The sequence below is a fragment of the Cynocephalus volans genome, chromosome 1 (genome assembly GCF_027409185.1).
Source record: "Cynocephalus volans isolate mCynVol1 chromosome 1, mCynVol1.pri, whole genome shotgun sequence".
In the NCBI taxonomy this organism is placed as follows: Eukaryota; Metazoa; Chordata; class Mammalia; order Dermoptera; family Cynocephalidae; genus Cynocephalus; species Cynocephalus volans.
Genome location: NC_084460.1, coordinates 168,613,162 through 168,633,573, shown reverse-complemented (window position 1 = coordinate 168,633,573; position 20,412 = coordinate 168,613,162). Strand labels below are relative to the sequence as shown.

General features: G+C 34.4%; 1 protein-coding gene across 1 annotated transcript in view; it reads right to left on the bottom strand.

Moving 5' to 3' along the window:
* Positions 1-20,412, bottom strand: part of NCAM2 (neural cell adhesion molecule 2) — a 254,884-nt gene that overhangs the window by 113,576 nt on the left and 120,896 nt on the right. Inside the window, 2 exon segments of the mRNA XM_063079012.1 lie at positions 8,777-8,873; positions 13,394-13,581. Of these exon segments, the coding sequence (XP_062935082.1) occupies positions 8,777-8,873; positions 13,394-13,581 (285 nt within the window).

The following is a 20,412-nucleotide window of genomic DNA, read 5'->3' as shown; positions in this document are numbered from 1 at the left end:
CATACTCAGCCCGCCAAATTTTAGCCGAAGGAGAGAAAGTGGCACCTGAAGAAGTGGAGGAGGCTAGTCCACCTTTAAAAACATCCCCGGCAGAGCCGCAGGTTTTCTGTGTCATGGCTCGCTGGGAACCCCCAGCCGTCCGCAGCCTGTGGGGGGAAGCGGCCCCTCAGGCCTATCCGGTCAACGTTGTAAAAGAACTAAAAAAGGCTGTTGCCAAGGCCAGGACTTTATCCTCAGCCTTGCAGGCTCAGACACAAAATTGACCGAAGCCTTCAAGGCATTTACTGCCCTGATCCCCTCAGGCAATACTTCCCCACCCTTCAAGGGACAATGTTTTGGTTACCGAAGACAAGGTCATTTTAAAAGCCAATGTCCCAAGGCTAAAGGCAAAAAACCCTCTACCACACCTTGACCCTGATTACATTGGAAAAAGGACTGTAGGTCAAAATTTGACAAAGTTCCCGGTGGATATAGGCCTGCCGCTTGGTACCCTTGGGAAGCTCATGACCTTAAAGAGCTGAAAAAGGCTGTCGCAGAGGATGGGCCCAATTCCCCATGGGCAGAAACCATCCTGCAGGGCTTAGCACACCAACCCTGCACGACCCAAGATTGGAAAATGCTCTGTAAGGCTGTCCTCCCCCCAAACTTGTTTATCAAGTTCTGTGCCTTCTTTGAAGAAAAGTGCCATGTGCAGGCAGAGATAAACCAAGCAGCCAACCCACCCATCCCTATCAGCTTCGGCATGCTGTCTGGAACAGCAGATCAATTTAGTACTGGAATCCAACAGGCTGCTATCCCAGCCCCCTACCAGGACCAGGTTAGGGCAACAGCGTTAGCCGCATGGAAAAAGTTGGCTGAAGGGCCCAGTGAGCCCACAATGGCCAGGGTCACCCAGCGACCCCCCGAGGACCTGCCCTCTTTCATAGTTCGGGTGGAACAGAGCATACAGAGAAAGTTTCCCCCAGGTCCTCTCCGGGACCAGTTTGTAAAAATGCTAGTGTGGGATGGCATGACTGCCGGCCACAAGCTTGCCTGTGCTGGGCTCAAAGATCGTTCTATGGAAAAGTGGTTCATTGCCAGTAGAGACGTTGGAAGCTACCAACAACAAACCAGGGCCTTAACTTCCACTCTACAAGCTCAAGCGGAAACCCTTGCAGGTGCTATGACCCAGGCTCTTAGTGTCAGGATCCCTAAGGAGAGCCCCAGCCAACCCTCCCATAGGGGTCAATGTTATGGCTGTGGGGAGCAAGGTCATTTCAAAAGGGCCTGTCCTACCCGGAAAAATAAAAACCTTCCCTCTACGCCATGCCCTAGGTGCGGTAAGGGGCTTCATTGGAAGCGTGAGTGCCAGTCTAAGTTCGACAAGGAAAGCATTTAAACTAGAGGAGGGGCAATCCCCAGCCCTGTCACCCCAAGGGGATACAAAGCCAGCGCCTCCATGCCCTACCAGGCAACCAGTACCCCAGGCTCATTAGACTCTACCTATAGTTCCTGGTTTAAGACCAAAAATGAATCTTAAAATTCAAGGCAGAGTTTTGATGCCTTGTTGACACGGGGGCGGATCGAACAGTCCTTAGACGGGAAGAAGTCCCTTCAAGCTGGAAGTTAGTTCCAGGCCCCCAAATTTTGGGGGTAGGGGAAAAAACCCCAACGTGGGAAACCCATGAAATCCTTCACTGGGAAGATGCTGATGGCACAAAAGGGGAAGTAAAACCTCTCATTGCTGCCGGATTGGCGGCCAACCTGTTAGGCCAAGATGTTCTAGGCCAAGCAGATGCTTTCATTACCACTGACCATAAGGCCCTTTATGAAGACCCCACTTTTCGGGCCCTAAGAAACCATCTGCCTCTCAAGTTCCCAGGAAACCCTCATAAACAGATGGCTGGTCACCCCCAATCCTAGAGGCCACTGCTCCCCTGGTGCCCCCCCATCGGTTGGGTAAATAGGCCCCCAGTTTGGGTAGAGCAGTGGCCACTCCTGATAATAAATTGCAGGCCCTACAACAAATTGCCAATGAGCAGCTCCAAGCAGGTCATATTCGCCCATCCACTAGGCCCTGGAATACTCCAGTATTTGTAATTAAAAAGGCCTCTGGAAAGTGGAGAATGCTACAAGACCTTAGAGAGGTCAATAAAAGAATGATCCTTCAGGGCATGCCACAGAGAGGACTGCCATGGACCCCCGCTATACCAAGCAACTTATACCAAGGAACTCCATTCCACTGCACCAGAATGATTGTGAAAAGTTTGCCTTTTCTATCCCCTCCATAAACTTTCAGTGTCCCGATTGGCAGTTTGAGTGGGTGGTGTTTCCCCAAGGCATGGCTAATAGTCCCTCATTTTGCCAAATGTTTGTACTAAACGGGGGTTGCCAGCCAACTGCACACTTTAACTCATGTAAACTGGCGAGCTCTACATGCCAGGTTTACAACTGCCAGGAGTCAACCCTAGGGGACTCAAGCTGCCAAGCATGCAAAAAATCACCTGCTGCAGTGTTTTGCCACCTTAAGGCTCTACGCCAACCACTCTGGAGTGGTCAAAGATTCCCTAGCTAAGCTTAGAGAAGGACTAGAAAATCGCAAAAAAAGAGCGAGAAGCCAATAGTAATTGGTTCCAAAGCTGGCTTTCAAGTTGCCCATGGCTCACCACCCTGCTGTCCTGCCTGGCAGGCCCCCTAGCTTCTTGGGGCCTTATGCCATTCACCAGATTGTGTCCCTTATAAGGAGCAACACCACTTCTCTCGTAATGCTCACCCAGGTGGTAGAGGAGGTGGCCCAAAATGAAAGCCCTGACAGCCCTTGGGTCAATATGGCCCTTTAAAAAATCAACGCCAATCTGTAAGGCTCCGCCCCACCCCCCGCTTGGCTGGATAGTCAATGACGGGTAAGATTTCCAGAGGGAAACAAGCTAAGACAGGCACAGCCACCAGAGGGAATGGAGGCGAGGCTGGGAAGGTTAGCTGCCTCCAGCTGCCTTATTAAAACAAAAAGGGGGAGATGTCGGGCCTTAAAAACTAACGCCACCTTAAGTGACATTACAAGTGGATTAACGTGGCAGCCTAAGATGGCTCCGGGAGGAAGTAGGGTGGGAGTGTCTGCGGAAACCTTGCCTTAGCCCTTATTGGCCAAATACGTGCTTCTGTGCTGGTGAACACTGTGTGGTTGCAATAGCTAGGCATTAAGACAGGATGCATGCCCTTGACCTTTAAGCTGATTGGATTATGTTAAAACCTTCCCTCCCTATCTGCCTTTAAAAGTAAGTGCTTGTGTGATAATAAACGGAACTGCTCGACAGAACCCCCGCCGCATCTGAGTGTCCTTTTACTGGGCTGGTTGGGGCTGGCGGTGTGCTCACCTCTCTTCACGGCTCTCTTCCCCCGTCTCCTTCCAAAGGGGACAGTGGGGAAAGAGGAATCCCGGGCCATTTGCTCACCCACCAAAAGGAACGAGGCTAGGGCTGTTTGGGTCAGCTGGCGGCAGACTCGACATATAATGAATTATGTTTTAATTAGAAATAAATTAAAAATTAATAAAAATGATGCATGAAAAACTACTAGAAGGGGAAAGTGGCAAAATCTAGTGAAAATTTATATTAGTTAATAGAAATATAGGGTCCAGAATCATAAAAGTCATTATCCCATTTTACCATGCATTGGTCTACAATGTCAAGATATATGTATTATAATTAAAGAGACACTGATATACTGACTTCTACCCAAAATAAAAGTGACCAATGTAAACTATAATGGCTACCCAGCTTTTGCTGGGTACTTGTCATGTGCTGGGTGCTTTGGATGCATTAATTCACCTAGTCCTCACAACAGTCTTATCAGGTAGAGCTTGGAATGACTGCTCTGTAGCCTGCCCAGAAACTATTCCCCACCACCAGGACTGAGGATCCCATTCCCTGCCTGCTGGATGTGTTTCCTGATGACAGTTTAAAGCTGAGTCCCTCCCTTAAATTTGTCTAGGGGAAGGGTGCTTTATCAAAAAAGTGTGTCAGCTATATTAAGGTTTAATATAAAAAATTACAACTAAAAGTTAAATATAAAAATAATGAAATTAAGAAAGTTAGGACAACGAATAAAATTATTTGATAATAAATTTTAGAGAACTTTGGAGGTATTAAATACCTTTAAAGTAAAGGTATTTTACTAAAAAATAGTTAAATACAAATACCAATGTACAGAATGTCTTGTCAGCTTATGATCTTTTAGAAGTAGAAAACAGCAACTGCTTTGGTTTGAATGTCACCCCAAGCTCATAGGGGAACTTAACCCCCAATATGGGGCCTTTAAGAGGTGATTGGATCACGAGGACTGTGCCCTTGTGAATGGATTGAATAATTTATGGAGTAATGGATTGATGGTTTAATGGATTTTCATGGTGTGGACTGGTAACTTTATAGGGAGAGCACATGAAAGAGCTCTTGCTATTCTCACTACTGATGCCTACAGTTGCCATGGGACCTGGTGGGGAGTTACCACCTAGAAAAAGGCCCTCACCAAATATTCCCCCTGGACCGTGGACATCCCAGCCTCCAAAACTGTAAGAAATAAATTTTGTTCTTTATATATTACCCAGTTTCAGGTACTGTTATAAGGAACAGAAAAAAGACTAATTCAGTAAGGAAGGAATAACACTATATAGTTGCAGTTTTATTTAGCCTTCTGTGTCCTATAACTTTAATTTGCTCAAATATATGTACATAAACTCAAAAAGAAGGTATGAATCCTAACTAGAAAGCAGGATTGTCACCAAGGAGGTGCATTTTACAAAAGAATTTTATGGTAAATTCTTTAAAAACAAATCTGTCTCTCATATTTCTATTGATAAAAAGTTAATAAAACAAAATTATCAAGCACATGTGTGAAATATCTCATATTTTAATAAAATTATATATACAAGTACTTGTTTTCAATTTTCTCAAGACAGGAGATAGGTAAAGAGGACTGGACCAATTCTTTTAATGAATTCAAAACGATGGTTTAATGCAAAGATTTGTTCTGGGTTTTTCTAATTTAATCCAAACACTTTGGAAATCTTTTATTTAAAAATACATAACTTAAGAAATGAGCAACCATTGGTTCCTTGTAATTAGCTGTGAGAATGTAAAAAGAAAAAGTGGATTAAAAAAATAAAAGCATTGGAACCATTAGGATCACATGTAGGAAATAATATGACAAAAAGAGATGCTGACCTCAGGCTGACTCCTTATTTAAGAGGGTCCTTTGATCTAGCCAATATTTCATCCTGACCATTGTTTAAATCATAATACTAGTAGAAATAATAATAATATACAGTGTTTGTGTATATATATATAGTTCCCTAATTTGTAAGCCTATATTTTTTTTCTGTAAAAGAGGTATAGATAATATCTCATGTACGTCATTGAGCTACTATGAGAATTATGATGATGACTACTCATGATTTAATTTAGGTAATCATTTCTATCTGTCTTCTTACTATACTATATCTCTGTTCCCCAACAGAGATAATGGCCAAGGAAAGAATGAGGCATGGAAATGACAGACTCAGATCATAAGTATATGTGGCTGGTGTCTGTATGGCTTATTTCCAAACCCTGTTACTAAATAGGGACTGTTATTTCCACTTCTAAGAACAATTTTATCATCGTATTTATTAGGAGATTTAAAAGAGGGTTTTTTTGCTGTATTTTACAAGTATGTATAACTGAATTTTGGAGAACATTATTTATCTATGAATAAATTAGTATGTAATATGCAAAATATCATTTTTAATATTGTAAACCTTTCTAAAGGTGACATAACAAATTATGTATATACACAAAACAAGATGTAGATTATTTCTATCAAGAACGCTACCTATTTTCACAAGTTATTTTACTTTTCTAAAGCTGCTTTATTCTATACGTATTTGTTTATTGGTCTTAGTTTCCTTCAATTTTTTTCTTTCCTTTTCTTTGAAATCATTTTATTTTTATAGAAAATTTGCAAAAGCAGTATACAGTATTTTTTCTTTTTAATCCAAACCATTTAGAGTAAGTCGACATGATGCAAACTATAGTGTGTATTTATGGCAAACAAAACATGCTCCTACATAAGCTCTATGAAACAATTTAATTGCCATGTTATCCACAGACTCTCACACCCTTGTCAGGCTGCTGCTGTGCCCATTCCACCCCCACATAGATGCCTACCTTTCTCAGATGTAGAACTTAATTATTAAGAGGAAAAAATGAAGGAAAGAAGGGAAGAAGAAAGGAAGAAAAAAAGATTTTGAGGCAGAGACTGTTAAAAAAGGCAGAACTTTTCTACAGTTTTCACTGAACGTGTAGCATATAATTTCTTGCTAAATTTTGGCTCTTAATTTATTGCCTTTTGGAAGTAAGGTAATCTGTTACAGTATAAAATACCATATGCTAAATGATCTCAACCTTTACTAGGTCAAGTAGGCTAACTAAATATTGAATTGTGATATTTAGATTTATTTTAAATATTTAAACTTCTATATAATATTTCTCTTATATTTTATTTAAAATCACATTATACTTTTAGTGTTTGGATTCTGCAGCAAAGATTAAATTTTACACCAAATATTTTTTTTAAATAAAAGGGTCCCATCAAAGATTCATATTTATAAATGTTGATGTTTAAATGTATGTTTGTTATCTGGGGCTCAGAATCTAATTCATTTTGATATCTTCATTACAATTTCAATTGAATATACCTTTTTAAAAACACATTTTTAGGCTGGAATTGTACAAAACTTGGAATATTAGTAGACATGCAGTATTCAAGAACATTTGCAAAAGCATTTTGACTCTTAGCTTAAATGAAAATTTTTAATTTTATTATGATTGGCCAGAGGAAATCCCACTAATTTAATATCTTCATTAGGGGGTTAGGCATAAAATATACTTTCCAATGAAAAATATTATAGTTAGTATTGTGAGATATGAGGGTGCACATACATAAAATATTTCCTGTGAATTTAATGGGATTGTTTAAATCTCATCAATATAATGTTATATTTTTCATATTTTTTTCCAGGATTTCAAACTCTTAAACTATAAAAAAAACCCCAAAAACTTGTATTTATCAAGTTGTACCTGATAGATATAAAACTACACAACTTCTAAAATGGCAATATATAAAAGTGTCAATTTTAATAAAATTAAATATTCATGTATTGATCATATATCAAGTTATTTACAAAAAGCTCATAATAATTACAAGGAAATTTGCCTAATTTCCTAAGGCTTGAAATTAATATGAGTAGTGAATGCTTCATAACAGTACAGATACTTCTTATTATCAATGAATTTTGATGAGACTTAGCACATTTCATTTTCCTAGAATTTAATTTGCTTGTATAATGACTACATTCTATTCTTAAATGTGGAGAACCTACTTGTCATGATTTTCATTGAAACTGATTTCACTGAAATTGATTTTTCAATAACTTCATGGTAGACAGCAAATATTAGTTTTATTTCCTTCCATTATCCCTTGCTCCCTCCTGCTGTTGTCAGTCTCTCTCTTTTTAATTTTTTCATCTCTGCCTCCATCCCTCAATTCCTACCACAGAATCTCTTCTTCTGCAATGTAGTAAAACTTGAATTGGAGAATAACAGGGTTTCCAAGTTACATAATAATGTGAGTATTATGAGCTTAGTGAACTTTTAAAAATTTCCTTTGTGGCCTTTACAACCAATGACATTACTTTTGAGAATATATTTATATAGCAGTAAAAACGAATGTCTTTCATGAGTTAATATAAGGTTACAGTTAAATATAAGAACTCTACTGAGAAAATGTTTTAATATTTATTCATATAAGTTATTTATTCTGTTAAAACAAGGCTATCCATTTAGCTCACTTGGTTAGAGAGTGGTGATAAAAACACCAAGGTCAAAGGTTTGGATTCCTGTACCTGACTGTCACCGAAAAATCATAACACTTACAGTAATTTTTGCATATTTTCCTACCTAGTCTTAGAAGAGACCACATCACATTCTTCCATCTAAGCTACACAAATTATAAGAAGTGTATTTTTAGATACCTTATAGGTCTTGTAAAAACATATACATAGCAAAAAAACATAGCTGGATTTCTACTTAAAATTAATTTTTACTCTACATGATATTAAATTTTAGGGGCATAACTAGAATGTTTTTATATACACAAAAAACATTTTTCAGTAAAAGTTATACACCTTAAATTTTTATTTTCCTCTCAAACTAAGATGACTGTAAACTTTCAAGTCAAGAAGTTTAAAATAGATTAATGATAGTTCATTTTTTTCCTCAGGGTATTTTTATTTTTTAATTTTTTAAATAGGATTCTTACATTCTTTGAAATATAATTTGATTTCTTTTCTTTTTTTTTTTTTTTGTCTTTTTCGTGACCAGCACTCAGCCGTGCTCCCTCCCAGCGCCGCATTCTCCCGGTTGCGCCACCGGCTCGGCCCATAATTTGATTTCTTAAAATATACATTCCCTTCTTTTTTCACAAACATCTCACTTACGAAGTTGTGGAAATTGCAATCAAGGTTTAAAATAATCTTGATCAATAAATACATTTTAGGTCCTCATTATATGTAACGCACAACTGTTCCAAGTTTTTAAACACTTGCTCTTTCTTTTGAATAGTAACCTGTATCATGACTTATTAAAATGCATAAGATATTCTTTATAAGCATTTAAAATTAGATGATGGTATTTTATCAACTTGAAATTTTATTTGCTTATAGAACTATTTTATAAGATCTCAAAAATTATTGTGCTATACTTACCAGCCAAAGCAAGAATATATTCTTGAAATCTTGTTCCTATACGGTTAGTGGCTGTGCAATTATATCGTCCAAAGTCATTGTCAGATGTAGGTGCAATCTAAAATAATTATAATAGTAAAAGTTACAATTCTAAAACATCACAGAAGTTTTCAGATAGATTCAAGTATGCCTATTATTTGCCCATGTGTTCCATTATTCACCCCAAAACTCCTTGTCATAACTTTTTTCTTTATCAACTAAGCATTACTAAGTAATAAAAATCCTTTTGAGATGTATCCATGAACCTATGCTATCCACAGAAACAGATGAATCATAGCATATGTATTAATTCATTAAGTGGATAAATGCCACCATTTTGATGCATCTATTGCATAGCAAAATCATTAGATCATCCTATATGCACAGCTCAAAAGGTGGTACACACTGTGAAAAAGAAAATAGATTTAAGTCAATGCAGATATAAATTTCAAAACAAGAAGCTATCATCACACATTGCAAACAGGTATTGATAGTCAACTATATACCCAACAAATATGCATAATCAACTATGTACAATAAAAAAAAATTAAAACCCCCCATAACAAAATAACCCAAGAAGTTTGTACCAAAAACATTGTTAATTCTGTTTTCAACATTTTAATCTATGACCAGGCAGTTTTAAAGTTCAAGAAAGGCTCAAAATATGTGAGATTTCTTTCCCTTTCGAGTTTATTGAACATAAAATACTAACAAAGGATGAGGAACTATTCTAAAAAACATTTTTGGGGGAAGGCACTTTGCAAGAAAACGTTGCCCTTGTGCTACAATCCCCGTAGACAGGCACTTTTTCTTGATACGTAATAGCAGTATCTTGCCTCCATTTTCATTAAATTCCTGTTATTCTCTTTCACTGTAGGTGGAAAATTGCTGACCTCAGACCTTACACATTTGAAATCCATAATTAAGTTAACCTTGGGGGATACTATCGGTGAACATTGGGAACAACCCTGTAATTCTAATGTACAGAAATTCTGAAGTATCAATTGAGAAAAGTGATTTGATGATAGCAATAGATATAATTTTCTATCCCAGTAACTATTATTAAGAAAGAATATGCTTACAACAAGAGTTGCTGTTAATTTAAACTCTGTCCCAAAAGAGGGAAAAAATGATTTTGTGGTAATGGGAGGCTATTAACTAAGAGTGCAATTTTGAGGTCCATTGAAGATGGTAATTCTGAAAGAGTACAAAAAAGCTGTGTCATTCATTTTCTAGTCAGCTGTCCATCTAGGAACAATCATAGGTTTAAGGCTTAGGAGTTTTAATGGCTGTTATGTAAGTATTCCTTAAGTGATTCAAATATTTATTTTTCTTACATGCAGCTTTTAATAAACTAGGCTAATTTAACTCTAAAATAACTTTACCAATGAGAAAGGGATTTAACAAAAGAAAATTTTCTTATCTTACAGGCATGTAAGAAAGTTATTTGTATATTCCAAAGGGAAGAATGCATCTGCTGAATCAATACAATGCAAAGACAGGATAGCCACAACAAAGAATTGTGACTATTGCACAGCTCCTTAAGATTAATAATTTAAACATAGCCATTTTCAGTGGAATGGTTTTTACAAGGTTTGATTCATTTTTTTTTCTTTTGTTAATTCTGGGAGTTCAGCTATCGATTGATACAAGCTTTACAACTCTACATTAAATAAGTAATTCTTTTTTTTTTCATGTTGTGTGGTTAACAAATAGAGAAAATACCCGTGATAGCACAGATTTTAAAAAATAAAAACAAAACACAGCTCTAGACGTAACCTGGCCAAATCACAAGCTCTGAAGCATATTTGGTGTAATCTAGGAAAGCAGTATGAAACTAAAGTCTAGTAGTGGTAAGACACTCAACCCTACCACAATAAAATATTAGCTAATTTTATCGAAATATAAAATAATACACCCAAAGTTACATTATAATGCATTAAGTAAAAAATATTTAAATGTTTTAAATGTACAAATCATTGCTGATATTTATCCAGAAAGTATTAGGCACATCATATCTACCCATAAGACAATTTCTTCATACTTAAATACGCAGTTTAAATAAATTCAACTTAATTTATGATGTTAGGCTTTGAAGAATATAATGAATGAACAAATATAGTTTTGAACATCAAAGTAAACTGAGTACAAAGTTAATGAAGAGGCTTACTAATTTTTTTCTAAGCCTTCAAAAAATTGATTTCCTCTTTCTATGTATCCCATGGTGAAAAAATCATGTATTTAACAGTCAGCGTTCATACTCAAGACAAGGAACAATAATACAAATGATCCAAAACAAAACATTGTTCCAACCAGCCTATTAGAAACTTCTTGCAGTCCATTTTTGCCCAAAAATTGAAAAGCTGTGCTATTATCTAAGGTTGTGTTCACATAAAAAATAAAAAAAAGGTTTTGATGATCTTTCTTTATGGATACATTTATTGGCAGTAACCCACAGAGTACACATCATAGTTGGTTATATTTTAAAATTCATAAATTTAAAAGTTTGAATATATATGTATTTAATCAAAGAAAAAGGAAAAACTCTACAATCAATTAAAGCAATTTATTATTGATCAATTTATTATTAAGTGTAAACTTGATTGTTTTCTGTACTTTATTATGTTTTTAGAATTTGCATATATGTGCATATCATAATAATTATTATGAAAATAATTTATTATCCCAAGCAACTATGTGTGCTAGTAATTAAAAATTAGTAATGATTATTACTGCTTTTTATTTTTTTGTTGTTATTATTTTGTTGTAGTTTCTTTTCAAGTTGTGTTATTTACACATTTATATTTTTTATTCAGGATGTAAATGTAATTCATGTAAAACAGTATACACTTAAAAAGTGTATGTTCAAAATCAATGCTTTAACCAATTTGACCATTTGTAAAGTAAACAAAAATTACTTATTTTTTACTTCGGGGTGTGGAAGAATGTCATTTAGGCAGATGCTCAAACAGCATGAGATTTTTATATACATAAAATATTTAAATTTTGTATTTATAAAATATTTCTTGACATTAACGATGAAGGATTATGAGTGGTCCCAGAAACTCCAAAGTGTTAAGATGAGGTAAAGCAAAAATTATACATTAGTCTGTCGTTTAAGTATAAACTTAAAATCTACCTATTATGGACTAAAGTGTCCACCACCCCTCCATCCCCAATTCATGTATTGACACCCTAACTGCCATTGTGAATGTATATAGAGATAGGACTTTTAACGAGGTAATTAAGGAACTGACATTAGAGCGTCTCTCTCTGTCTCTCTCTCTCTCTCTTTCTCTCTCCTTCTTCCTGTTTGTGTGCGTGTGTGTGCGCGTGCGCGTGTGTGCATGTGTGTGCGTGCGCCCAGGGAAAAGGGTGTGTGAGGACACAGCAGGAAGGTGGCCATCTACAAATTGAGGAAAGAGTCCTCTCCAGAAACCAACCTTGCTGGCACCTTGATCTTGGACTTTCAGCCTCCAGAACTGAGAAAATAAATTTCAGTTGTGTGCTATTTTATTATGGCAGACCAGGAGATACACTACCTCAAACCGAAGTTAAATCTAATCTCAGTTTTTAAGTAAAATAACAACCTAAAATTAAGGTTAAATCTGCCCAAATGTCTTGGTGAAATGACAATTCCAAAGAAACTGATTTAAATTAAAACTGATTTAGACAAAATAGCTTATTTACCAGTCAGCTATTCAAATATTTGAAGATATGATGACAAAATCCTTCTATCAACCAAACATTTTACTAAGTCCCATTACCAGTAGAAGAGCTGTATGGCACCAACGAAAATACCCGAACTTAATGAAGTACAGATATGAGATATTATACTAAAACATATCTTTATTTAATTTATACTAAATTCATGGGGAAAATGTAGCATCTTTTCAGTTAAATAAGGCTGGATGCAGAAGATTTTCACTTGTTCAAAAATTGGAAGGGCTGATGATCATTGTTACAAACTTTGGTAATTGACACATGCACATGCGCACACACACACACATACATACAATCTGCAATTAATAAATAAGAAGAATTTTATTCAAAGAGTATTTAGAGGCCAGTCACTTGGCAGTAAAAAACAATTATCCACAAAATTAATTTTAAAAATAAAATAAAATGAGTCAATAAATAAGTAAATTTCATTTATTTAAGAACATAGACTAGAGCTGTAAATGTGTTATCAGTAAATAGCATTTGTATGTGCCAGTCTGAGGAAAACAAAGTTATAACTGCAGAATCAGTGAAAGTGTCAACATGAAGTTAAACTATTCGCCGTCAAGAACTGCTGAATTATTAACTCCCTCTCCTCACATTTTTCCTGATACAGTTGTTTTTCTTTACAAAAGAAAATTCATGAAAAGTAATGGTCTTTTCTATACACCCATATTTCTATATAAGTAAATACTGAGACATTAATCGTTAATGGGCTATGATCTACATGCATAAAATTGATCTATTTTAAGTAAATAAATATGAAGTATATACACTAGAATTTCAATATATGTGTATATGAAGACATTTAAATATATTCTGAAATAGTACACAACCGCTAAAATAATACAATTTATTAATGTATACATGAAGACTTACCTCTAATATCATCTTTCTTCCTGCGCTATATGTCTTTAAGTTAGTGGTGTTTTTAGCTGGTAAAACTAATTTTTCTCTTCTCCAGTGGATTGATGCTGGTGGATTTGATTTCACATCACAGCTTATATTGATTGGATTTCCTTCCCAAGAGTAATAAATTGTTTGGTTTGATATAAACTTGGGAGCATCTGTAAAATATAATAAAATATTTATAGACCTTTTCTTTATGATAAATAATCATGTAATTAGTATATACATTAGTAATTTTTATTTGACTGTAAGAAAGAGGCTGTAACAACTCAAATTTCATATATTTAATATGTGGTACCAGAACTTATGAAAATACATGTTATTAAATGTTTCATTACATAATTCTATATCATTAATATGAGAACATTCAAATCTGGTCAATTATTAAAACATAAAGGAACATTCAGAATTAAATTTGTTCTTAACAATCTGACAAAAATATCCATCGATTAAACTGATGACTGTCTACATGTGTAGAAACTTTTTTTCGAACAACTCACATTATAAAGTGAGAGGTTAGGATGAAACCTAATGAACTCAATGGTTCTTGTGTCATTTTTTAAACTTGTCCTGGACATAATGATTTTGTCCATAAAATATTTTGAATAAGCAGGTATAAAATATAAGTTGAAATGGCAACTTTGCAACTAAATGATGATTTTTTAAAAGTATGCACATTTCCAATTTTTATTAAACCAGACATGTTAATTAATAAAAAATAATTTGAAAATTAATAAATTCCTTTGACTCCTTATCAATTTTCAGTTCTCTAAACCAGACCTCTATAATAACATTTAAGAGAAAACACAGAATATATTACATCATTTTTTGAAAAAAACGTAATTGTGAAAACACACAAACATGGTTTTTAGCCTTGCTGCACCCCAGAACTATGACCTAGAACAAATGCCAAATATCATAACCTCTCTGGGTCTCAATTTCCTGACTATACAATTATTTGAAAAAATTATATTTTTTATTTTTCCATAAAAGCATAATCCTGAATTAAGTTGTAGCTAAATGTTGCTGGTATTTATACTGACTATTATTGTTACAAATAATAATTCAGAACTTACTATTACAACTTAATATCCCATACCAAATTATCAATTTTCACTGTCTAACATTTAACATTTTCTTTACCACCCCTAATAACCTAAAAATTAACTATGTACAGTTTTTTTTTATGTCTGTTGCTTATAATCAGGTATACAATGTAAGAATTATAACCTGAATTACAAATGCAGAAATAATCATTTAAAAAGTCCTTTTCCTGTTTATGCTTTATTGAATGTTTTTAATGCCAATTTAACACACAAGTAGGAAATACTTATTGAATACTTTCTATACAACAAAATATACATTTTATTATATTTAATAGTTTTAGGAACCTTATGAGGAATGTGTAATCTGTTTTATGGATAAGGGATCTGGGGTAAGAGATGTCAAGCTCATGGTAGTACTAAGTTGTAGGGCTTGGATATGAAACTAGGGCCATTTTAACCAACATCCACTATATTCCCAATGAAATCCAGAAATAAAATTATAATATTTAGTGTTGGTAGCATTTTGGTGATATGGACCCTATCATACATTATTGAAAGGAATATTATTGGAACTATTCCTCAGGAAGATAAAGAGCCTTGTAAAGCTTTACAATCTTGATTCTACAATTCAGTCTTAGGTACCTATCCAGAGACAATAATTAGAAATATTATCAAAGGTTTATATAAAGGACTTTTAATGAATTACTATTATAATAACAGAAACTCAAAACAACTCAATGTTCTACAAAAGAGTATTGGCTCAATAGATAGTGTTGCATCTTTCACTTAGGTGTGTAAATATTATACAGATGTTTTTGTCTATGGTCATTCGTCAGCTTTGCATATGCTTGCCCTTTCTTTCACTTGATTGCCTCTGAAACTAAGCCTTACACTTCCTAAATACAGCCTTTCCACACCCTTCAATTCTTGGTGAAGTTCTCTGCTCTTTCCTCTCACAACATTCTATGTTCTCCCTCATGGTCATAAGGTATTGAAATGTTCTATGTGATGATTTCTCCACCAAACAATCTGCATCTTGTGAATTACTATGTCTCTTAGTCAAATTACTTCCTTAATGGCTTACACAGTGTTTTCAAAACTCGAAAACAGCACATTGAATTGACTAGAAATTAAACAATACATTACATTCCAACTCAGCTGTTCAATTAAATTGAAAAGAAGATATTTTCAAGAGAAGATTAAAAAAAAAATAAACTTTTTCAAGGCCAGGGAAGTGAAGAATCTAAGGACACAATTAATTAAAGGAAAAGCTGTAAGAAAAGTCAAACATATTGGCATTGAAAGTCAAAAGCTAACTACATCTGCATCGAAAAATATTTTATTGCTTCTTAATACACATGAAATACAATTTCTTTAGCATTATATGATTTTAGGGAGAGGTTTATGGATAATATATTTGCATATAAATATAGTTTCATATGAAAATCCCATATGCCAATTGTACTGTTAATTGGTGACTCACAGTCATACTCAGTTCACAATATGATATCTATACATAAGTGCATTATATTATTAAAATTTAACTGCAAACTTAGGGTAAGATTTAGTTTTTCTATAAAAGAAAGCAATTGCCACTAACTGCCTGACTGATGAACTCAGTGGGAATTCAACTTAAAGTTACTGATGTTGAATGTGATATGTGCTGTAGTCAATACATACTATGCAGAAAACCACACTGAAAAATATATTTTTGTTGTGAGGCAAGAAAATATTGATAACTCTTGTCTATGATAAAACCGAAACTGAATTTCTGTAAAGGATATGATTTGTAAATATCAAGAGTAGCAAGCAACAATATCTATTCACTGGCAAAAGATTACCATGTTAATGAAATAGAAGAATTGGCCTTGAGCCACTATGGGACAAAGGAGGAGAGACTTGCAAAGCAACATGTGGAGAGACCAAAAAATGTAGCCATATTTCATGTAGGTAAATCAAAAATTGAAATTTACAGAAAATACATGGACTTTTCACATTCTGAAAGGCTTAAAACATTGTACAGGGGAAGTAAACTTCAGTGGTTTAAAAAAAATAGTGGAAGGGGGAGGACGGAAGAATATGTCATAAGCAAAACTGGAAAGAGCAGCAATTGCTAATACATGCACGCACACACACACCTACACCCATAAAAGATAAAAAGTAGGCATGAATGCATTTTTGGCCTAGGTTTTGTGCCCCTTATTCTACGCGTAGGGAAAATAAATTCCTGACTACATGGAATACAAAGTTACAGAAACATCTCTGAGGAATTATGAGTCCCCAAATCTTATTACAAGTCTAAATTAAAATATTCTTTTGCAAATTAGAAGGAACATAAGTGACTTTATTGGAAGAACACGTTTTTATCTGAGAAGAGTAGAAGAGAAAAATCAGTGAAATGTGAATAGTGACAATATAGAAATATGACATTTACTGGGTGTGGAGGAAGCGATAGCCTTTCAGAAAGTTTCTGGTGCCACTGAGAACCAAGGGAAGTGACAAAGGCTCCCTTCTTGACCAAACTCTAGTCAGGCTCCTTTAAGTCTTCTTTTCAATTAGGCCTTGGCCTAGGCCCTGTCCTTGGCTTGCCATTAGCAATGAATACTGCTGTATCAGTTTAGTGGAATTCCCCCACCCTTGATTTCTGATCACCATTGATATCTGACAAAGTTCCTCCTCATCTTCCACCATTGTGGTCTAAGTCCTTAGCCTACCGTTAGCGAGAATCCTGTTAAGCCAGTTTAGCAAGAACACTGCTACCCTTGAAGTCAAACCAAGTTCTTCTGAGTAATTTTTCATCCACTGATCCCCCTGGCTCTGCTCACTGGCTATAAAATCCACTTGCCTTTTACCTGGAGTTGAGCTCTATCTCTCCTCTGTTGCGGTCATCTTGACCACAATTGCAGTAGTCTTGAGTAAGAATTCCTTATAATTTTAACAATAGTGTAATAATAATACACTGTAGTATTTTCTCAGTGTAATGATTTCTCTTTGACAAAAAAAGAATACCCCAAAGAAAATCTGAATCTGTTTCCCTTTTCTTAACAGAGTGACAGAGACAGTCTGAGGCAAATGTCAGGGATGAGAACTGTTGGCTTATTTTCTATAAATTTTGTATATTTGAAATATCAGAGTTAAAATATTATGAGGAAACTTCAAAAAGTTAGTAGAAAAATAGAATTAAAATACGACACAAATCTTTCTATGAACTTTTGGAAGATTCCTGGTAAGCTGTAAGTTGATTTAAGATTGATAAATTAACCCGCTGTTTAATAAGAGAAAGGGAAAGACAATCCAGTAGATTCCAGTTTGGGAAATTTAACATACATTCCATTTTGAATTAATAAGAAACATTAAAACATTGTAAAAATTTACTTGGTCATTGCTTATATACAAGATCTGGATTTGAAAGGTCAGTTTCAAAATTGTACTCTCTAGCTCTCTGTTATTAAGAACTTTTGCTCTTAATCATGACAGGTAAATGTTTGCATTTAAAAATATATTTGTCTAAAATAATGGAAGATCTCATTTCACAGCTCAGGAAAGGATCCCCAAATAAGCATATTTAGTAATGTCTTAAAGTACAATAATTTGTTTTTAAAGCACTTTATAAATTATCTATTTTTTATTTAAAAAATACATTTACTATGTAATTTTTGCATCAGGAACATGCATAAGAAATTAGCCAAAGTTGGGCTCAATATTTAGCTTTTTATTAGAACACTTATAAAGAACATAGGTTTTTTCTATTTTCAAATCACTGTTGAAATATTGAGAGGTAAAAATATGTTACATTGATTCCATCATTGTCAATCCTAACATGTGCTAAGCAATTTCTATTTTGAGTATGGTATTTTCATATTTGACCTGATAACCACAATTTATAGACATTTTGTTGAAAACTCATAAACATTTTCCTTGAGTATATTCGGTCTCTAATAAAGGAATATTCTAGAACATAACAAAGGCTATAAGAGTTTTGTTAAAAAAAATATCATAAGCAGAGCATACAAAAAATACTAAACACAACAGCAAAAATATATTTCATATCCTAAAAATAGTAAACATAAAGCTAATTATCTTTCTCATACTACTGTACCTTTCCCAACAGTAACATTCTAATTTTGATGTTTTTTAGTCTCAGTAAATGTGACATATATATATATACACACACACACACACACACACACACACACACACACACACACACACACACACACAATGGAATAGCATTCAAACTTAAAAAAATGAAAGAAATTCTGTCATTTGTGACAACATAGATGAACCTGGAGGACATTATGCTAAGTGAAATAAGGCAGGCACAGAAAGACAAATGCACTTAACTCATTTACATGTGAAATCTGAAACAATTGAATTCATAGCAAGAGAGAATAGAATGGTGGTCACCAGAGGCTGTGGTGGGAATGAAGAGGCAATAGGGAGATGTTCAAAGGGTATAAACTTTCAGTTAGAGAAGAGGAACACATTTTTGAGATCTATTGCACAGTATGGAGACTATAGTTAATGTATTTGGAAATAGCAAAGAGTAAATTTCAAACATTCACACCACAAAAAAATAATAACAGTGAGATGATGAATACATTTATTACCTTAATTTAATTACTCATTGTATACACATTGTGTACATATATCAAAACATCACATTCTACCCCATAAATATATTCAATTTTAAAAAATATGAAGATACACACACATATACGTACACATACACACACATAAAAGTGAAAGAATATAATAGAAAAGAGATTTTGTAGTTGCTGCTTATAAACAAAGTATTAGTTTGGAAATAGCACTGGACTTGCCATTGGATTGGAGTCCCAACTTTGCCAAGTAGCAATAATGTGGCCTTGAGTTTCTGTTTATCAGTTCAAGATTTGTTCTTTTTTTTGTTTTTCTTTAAAGAATGAAGGAGTTGAAGTAGATATTTAATTTCCAAATTCCTTAAACTATAGGAGTACTTTAAGATGGAAAACATGAGTCTGGGACAAGTTTTAAAAATATACATTATATCACTTTACCATATATGAAGATTCATTGGACCGTACCAGTATAAAAAGTGACATATGCTTTTGGCAAGAATTATATAAACTTCTTGAGATAACGTTATTTTTTTATGTTTATAAAAGTCTCTGGTGTATTTTACTACATAAATATATGTACATTAATATGCATATATGTGTATAATAATAAAATGAAAAATAATTGGTAAATATACTTTAAATAAGTTAGTATCTTCAGAAAGAGAAAATACACTAGAGGAAATAATGTAGTGGTTCTTGGTAGCAAAGGTATTAATTTTTATAGACTCCCAAATCTTCTTACTTAAGGGTTCTATTTTTAAGCAAAAGGTACGCATTCCTGCATAGACTTTAAGATGGGTCATATTGTGAACAGGAAGTAATATGAGTACAGACTAAAAATCAAGGAACTCTGTTCTTTTAACTATCATCACAATGAAATGATCCCTGAAGAGAAATTATTTAGATTTCATTAAATGGCTGCTATAGAGGCAGAAAGCTGAGTTAGAACATTTAAACAATTATTACATCCATAACCTTGACTGAATTTCTGATTTTAAGTTACCAGCATCAAAAGAAAAAAAAAAAAATAGTGATGCGTACCAGGGTCTGAATCTGTCACCTTGCTTAGAGTTGATTTCAGAACAAGCTTATTCCAGCCCAATCCTGTCCATCCCAGGGTACACCAAAGAATTTTTTAAACCCACTTTCAGAGATGGTTTTGATAAATACCATTTCCCCTCCACCTCCACCCCCATTTTGGCATTATTCTTAAGACTCAGAGCTAAACTGGCAGCCAGGACTCATCACACCATTCTGTCACTCCTGACTTGACTCTGACTTGACTACTTGCTTAATGAAAGCTTTCCACTCTTGTCATTTCTGTTCAGGCTCCAAAATCTTT